Source organism: Cebus imitator, unplaced genomic scaffold (assembly GCF_001604975.1).
Source record: "Cebus imitator isolate Cc_AM_T3 unplaced genomic scaffold, Cebus_imitator-1.0 Scaffold112, whole genome shotgun sequence".
Lineage (NCBI taxonomy): Eukaryota > Metazoa > Chordata > Mammalia > Primates > Cebidae > Cebus > Cebus imitator.
This window is the reverse complement of record NW_016107427.1, coordinates 468580-473963: the sequence shown is the minus strand read 5'-3', so window position 1 is coordinate 473963 and position 5384 is coordinate 468580. Positions and strand designations below refer to the sequence as shown.

The following is a 5384-nucleotide window of genomic DNA, read 5'->3' as shown; positions in this document are numbered from 1 at the left end:
GCACGCACCACCATGCCCAGCTGATTTTTTGTATTTTTAGTAGAGATGGGGTTTCACCATATTGACCAGGATGGTCTCGATCTCTTGACCTCGTGATCCACCCGCCTCGGCCTCCCAAAGTGCTGGGATTACAGGCTTGAGACACCGTGCCCGGCCGGCAAATGTTTTTTATTCTTCCCTTTAGAAGGTGAACCCTAATTCCTCTACCTTTGAATATGGGCGATTTAGTGACTTCATTTCTAACAAATAGGAAGTAGCAGAAGTGATGGTATGTAACTTCTGAAGCTGGTTCACAAAAGATACAGGTTTCCTTTGTCCTTAGATTGCTCTTGGAATCAGCCACCGTATTGTGAGGAAGCCACAGCCACAGGGAGTGGCATGCAGGAGTGTGCCCAATCTAGGCTGCACCCAATCTCCAGCATTAGCTGTTGGACATTGGAGGAGATGAAATCACATCATTCCAGCCTCCAGCCTCTGAGCTGCTCTAGCTGAGGCCTCAGACACTGGAACAGAGACAACCAATCCATACTGTGGCTGACCCACAGTAACCTAGAGATAATAAATGATTCTTCTTTTAAGCCACTAAGTGTGGAGTGATTTGTTATGTAGCAATAGATATACCACCATTCTAGGAGACAACCTTGAAGCAAGTCTGCACCCAGTCTTGGCCAAGGTGTTAAATCTCGTATTTCAATAAATACATCTATGCAAGTTTACATACCAGCTCCCTTCACTGACCACCCTCATAATCCAGTCCCAAACTTTCCCAGCTCCCATCAGGGCATGTTGGCTGGGTGTTACAGCTTGTTAAGGGCTGAAGTGTGTCCCCCTCAAAAGATACTGAAGCCCTAACCCCCCGTACCTGTGAATGTGACATTATTTGGAAATGTGTCTTCATAGATAAGACGTGCTCATTAGGGTGGGCCCTAATCCAGTATGAATGATGTCCTTATAAAAACAGGCCCATGGCCAGGCACGGTGGCTCACGCCTGTAATCCCAGCACTTTGGGAGGCCAAGGCAGGTGGATCACCTGAGGTTGAGGAGTTTGAGATCAGTCTGACCAACATAGAGAAACCCCATCTCTACTAAAAATACAAAAAATTAGCTGGGCATGGTGGTACATGCCTGTAATCCCAGGTTCTCTGGAGGCCGAGGCAGGAGAATCGCTTCAATCTGGGAGGCAGAGGTTGTGGCGAGCCAAGATGGGGCCATTACACTCCAGCCTGGGCAACAAGAGCAAAACTTGTCTCAAAAAAAAAAAAAAGCCCCACATCTAATGACCTTTGTCAATGTTATTTATGCCTTCATTTGGACAGACACACACACAAGATCAACATGTGAATATAAAGGCAGGACTGAGGCAATGCGTCTGTAAGCCAAGGAACACCAAAGACTGCCAGCAAACCACCAGAAGCTAGGACAGAGGCATGAGACAGATTCTCCCTCCCAGCCCCAGAAGAAACCAACCCTGTGAACACCTTCATCTCAGACTTCTACCCTCCAGAACTCTGAGACGATAAATGTCTGTCCAATTTGTTACTGAAGCCCTAGCAAACTAATAACACAATTCTTTTGAAGGGGAGGGAGGAAGTCTCTTTTCTATCTCATTGCTTCCAGCTGAATAACGCAAAAGAAACCACCATAATTATCCATCCAGTATGCAGTATGTGGGGGGAGGGAGGAGGAGGAGTGGTAGGTTCATACGAGAGGTGAGCCACCCTGGTAGGCTTCAGGTTCAAAGCAGGTCAGGTGGGATGGCTCACCTGAGCCTAGGAGTTTCAGACAAGCCTGGGCAGCATAGCAAGACCCTGCCTCTACAAATAAAAAAAAATTTAACCAGACATGGTGACACATGCATGTAGTCCCAGTTACTTAGGGGTGGGAGGATGGTTTGAGCCCAGAAGTTGAGGCTGCAATTAGCCATGATTCAGCAACTGCACTCCGGCCTGGACAACAGAGTAAGACACTGTCTCCAAAAAATAAAAAAGGTTTAAGGCAGTTTGGGGAGTTAAAACCTTTGAAGGCATCTACCCAGATATCTCCAACCCACATATGATGGGTTTGTTGCTGTCTCTTTTTTAAAGATAGGGTCTCACTCCTGTTGCCCAGGCTGGAGTGCAATGGTGACATCATAGCTCACTACAGCCCTGACTTCCAGAGCTCAGGTGATCCACCCATCTTAGCCTCCTGAGGAGCTGGGGCCACAGCCATGGCCACCACCATGCCTGGCTAATTTTTTGTGTTTCCAGTGGAGACAGGGTTTTGCATGTTGCCCAAGCCCGTCTTGAACTCCTGGACTCAAGCAATCCTCCCACCTCTGCCTCCCGAAGTGCTGGGATTACAGGTGTCAGCCACTGGGCCCCGCCTCATCTCTTATTAGCAGGCTCCAAACTTAGTGGAATAGTATTTCCTTGTTTGGGCGTTTTGCCATTTTTGGAGTTCAGTCAAACAGGGATGTCAATTCCTGGGCCTGGTTCTTGTCTTTGTCCTGCTGCAGTAAATGAAGCTTCCCTGCATGCAACGGGACAGCCTCACTGGCTTTCAACTGCTTGCTGCTTGCCTTCGGCTATCCACCTTTTTTTTTTTTCTTCCTTAAAAAGAGATCGGGGAGAGCGTGAACGTAGTGCCCCACTACCACAAATTATGCACTCGAGTTTCCCACATTTGGGGAAATCGGCAGGGGTCACCACATCCGGAGTGCAATGGATAAGCCTCGCCCTGGTAAAACCACCTTTGTGATCACGGTATCGCCCCTACCAGGTAAGCATATGGCTGTCCACCATTCTTAAGAGACTCGGTGGCACTAAGCAATCCCCTTTTCCTTCCTCATAGCTACTCCGTTCGCCGTGTATGAAATGTCTGATACTTTACCCACGTAGGTATTCCATTTCACTAGTTCACCCCCTACTTCACCACTGGTGAGTCATGCAGCCTCAACTCCCATCTTCTCACAGCTTTAACTGTTGCAGAACGGTTTCTCCAGGAGCAGATGCTGCGACTGAGTTTGGGTATGACAATGTTTACGTGGTATCAGCACCTGTGAAACGAAGGGGAAGGAAGCTCGTGGACGAGGACAGAAGGGTACGTAGGTCCCGCCAAGCTCTGGCCGGCCTGGTGTGGACCTCCGGAGCCAGAACTGCTGGGGCTCGCCGAACGGTGACAGTCCAGCCTCACTAACAGACGCGCGGCATGGGTGCACGACCCCGCCGCTCAGGCCGCCACAGCCACCCTCGCGCCATCAGACACACCGCCCACGCGTTCGGAGCGCAGATGGGGCCCTCTCAGTGGGGCTCCGCCAGGCCCCAGGCCCCTCCTCGTCCGTCCTCCCGCCTTCCAAGGTCACCTCGCGGTCCGACATGGCTGCCGGGGCTCCTTCGGGGCCAACCACGTGTCCTTCTAGGGCTGTATTTCAAAGCAAAGGCGTGAACACCCGTAAAGGTGCGAGACAGGCGCCTCGCCGCCACCACGGCCGGCGTAGCGTTCGCGGTCAGCGCAGCCCCAAAGTGAAGACAGCGGTTAATGCGGACGCGCCAAGCCACGGGGACCAAGGACGAGCCCGAGAGGGGCGGCTTGGGTGGGAAGGCCGCGCGCGGGGCCACTAGCGGCGCCTCGGGGTCAGCGTGGGGACCTTGCGGCCAGCACCCACGCCCACGGGCCGCCCGGCCCCACGCAGGCGCCTCAGGCCCGCCCGCCTCAGGCCCGCCCGCCTCAGGCCCGCCCGCCTCAGGCCCGCCACCCCCGCGCAGAGCCTGTCGGGAGCGGCGCACTCCCGCCTCTGCCAATGGGAGCCCGGAGCGGCAGCGACGCGTCTTTGCGGCCAATGGAAGCGAGGCTCTGGTGTTGCTGGGTGGGGCCCGGCGGGCAGGCAGGGCCCGAGACCCACCGCGCACGCGCGCTCGCCACCCGCCGTTCCCGCCGCGCACGCGCTCCCGCGTAGGGCCGGCCGGGCGCTCAGGAGCGCGCGGGGCAGCGGCGGCGCGAAGGAGCCATCCGCGCTCGTGCCCGCGCGGGTGTGTTGCCGCCCTGGCAGCGCCCCTGCCCCGCCGCCTCCCGGTCCTTGCCTGGCGGACGTGGGTTGTTTGCCTGAGGGGAGCAACGTAGCGGCGGTCCGCGCTCCCGCCGCCAGGCCCGGTCCGGCTCCAGCCTCTGCCCGGACGCTGGCCGGCCTGGCCATGGCTGACCGCGGGTGCCCGCTGGAGGGGGCGCCGCTGCCCGTCGAGGTGCGGGAGAGCCTGGCTGAGCTGGAGCTGGAGTTGTCGGAAGGTGAGCCGGACCCCGCCCTCACCCGGGACCCCTGCGCGGCCTCTCGCGTCCGGGACCCGCCCCTCACCCGGGACCCCGGTTCCTCAACCCCGGGACCCCGCCCCTCACCCTGGACCCCAGCACGGCCCCTCACCCCGGGACCCCACCCGTTACCCCTAAGTCCTCCCGCCCCTCGTCGCCAGGACCCGGTCCCTCACCCCTGGGACCCCTCCCTTCACCCCGGGACTCCCGTGCTGCCCCTCCGGACCCCCGACTTTCACCCCCGGGACCCCCTTGTGGCTTCTCACACCGGGGACCACTGCGCCGCCTCTCATACAAGGACCTCCTGCGGCCCCTCACGCCTGGGACGCTTACTCCTCACCCCAGGACCCCAATACGGCGGCGCTGAACCCAAGACCCCCGCCTGGACCCCCCACACCGGGACCCCTACCCAATTTCTGGAGACCTTTCCTTACCCCCAGCTGCTCCCACCGTGGGATCTGACCCCAAGGACTGGCCTTGACTAGGTCGTTTGGCCAGGTGTGGAATCTTGGGGGGAATGCCCGCTTTTGCCTCAGGCTGTGAGCCCTTTTCTCCAGGCTGTGGGTCTGGGCTTCACCGGGGTGACTGTGTCCGTTGTCCGCGGGCAGCTACTTCCCTGGAGCTAGGAGCCCGTGCCCCGCGCCTGGTGCTCTAGGAGCTGCACCCTGTGCCTCGTTTTACTATTTATAAAATGGGGTTATAACGGCACTTTCCTTTTTGGATTGTTATGAGGCCAAACTACCTTAATATATGTGCAAAACACATAACGCAGGAGTTGTTAGCCCCCTTCATGGAATTTTTTAAAGTAAAAAAAAAAAAGTCTTATAAATGGTTAGTCGATAAAAATAGACTGGAGTAATCTGGCTTCAGAGGTGGTGGGTGGCATTTCCCATTTGGATGTTATCCCTGTCAAGGCCCGTGTCCTGATGTTCCTTTTGGCTGTCATTGGGAAGGAGTTAGGTTTTTCTTCAGTATCAGGAAGGACTTGCAGTCCTTGAAGAAAAGCATGTAATTGATTCTTACTCTGTTTTTGAGACCTAAATGCATTTTCAGCTTTTAGAATCCATTTTTTAAATCTTATTCTTTTTTTTCTTTTTTG

At 55.7% G+C, this 5384-nt stretch overlaps 1 protein-coding gene, 1 long non-coding RNA gene and 1 other non-coding gene across 6 annotated transcripts in view; 1 reads left to right on the top strand and 2 right to left on the bottom strand.

Moving 5' to 3' along the window:
• Positions 1 to 2597: 2597 nt before the first annotated feature.
• Positions 2598 to 3708, bottom strand: LOC108311176. The gene is made up of 2 exons (XR_001828083.2): positions 3345 to 3708; positions 2598 to 3038 (listed from the first exon to the last, which is right to left on the bottom strand). It is a non-coding gene; the product is annotated as an uncharacterized LOC108311176 (long non-coding RNA).
• On the bottom strand, positions 2605 to 2769 carry LOC119472693. The gene has a single exon (XR_005201870.1). It is a non-coding gene; the product is annotated as a U1 spliceosomal RNA (small nuclear RNA).
• Positions 3709 to 3939: 231 nt separating the features above from the next.
• DIP2A (disco interacting protein 2 homolog A) overlaps positions 3940 to 5384 on the top strand; it is a 120886-nt gene continuing 119441 nt past the window's right edge. For 2 of the 4 annotated variants that reach the window (XM_017538480.2, XM_017538478.2), the window contains exon 1: positions 3940 to 4264. In XM_017538480.2, coding sequence (XP_017393969.1) covers positions 4174 to 4264 — 91 coding nt within the window. In that variant the 5' untranslated portion in view covers positions 3940 to 4173. The remainder of the gene's footprint in view (positions 4265 to 5384) is intronic. The other 2 variants (XM_017538477.2, XM_017538479.2) reach the window with 2 other exon arrangements.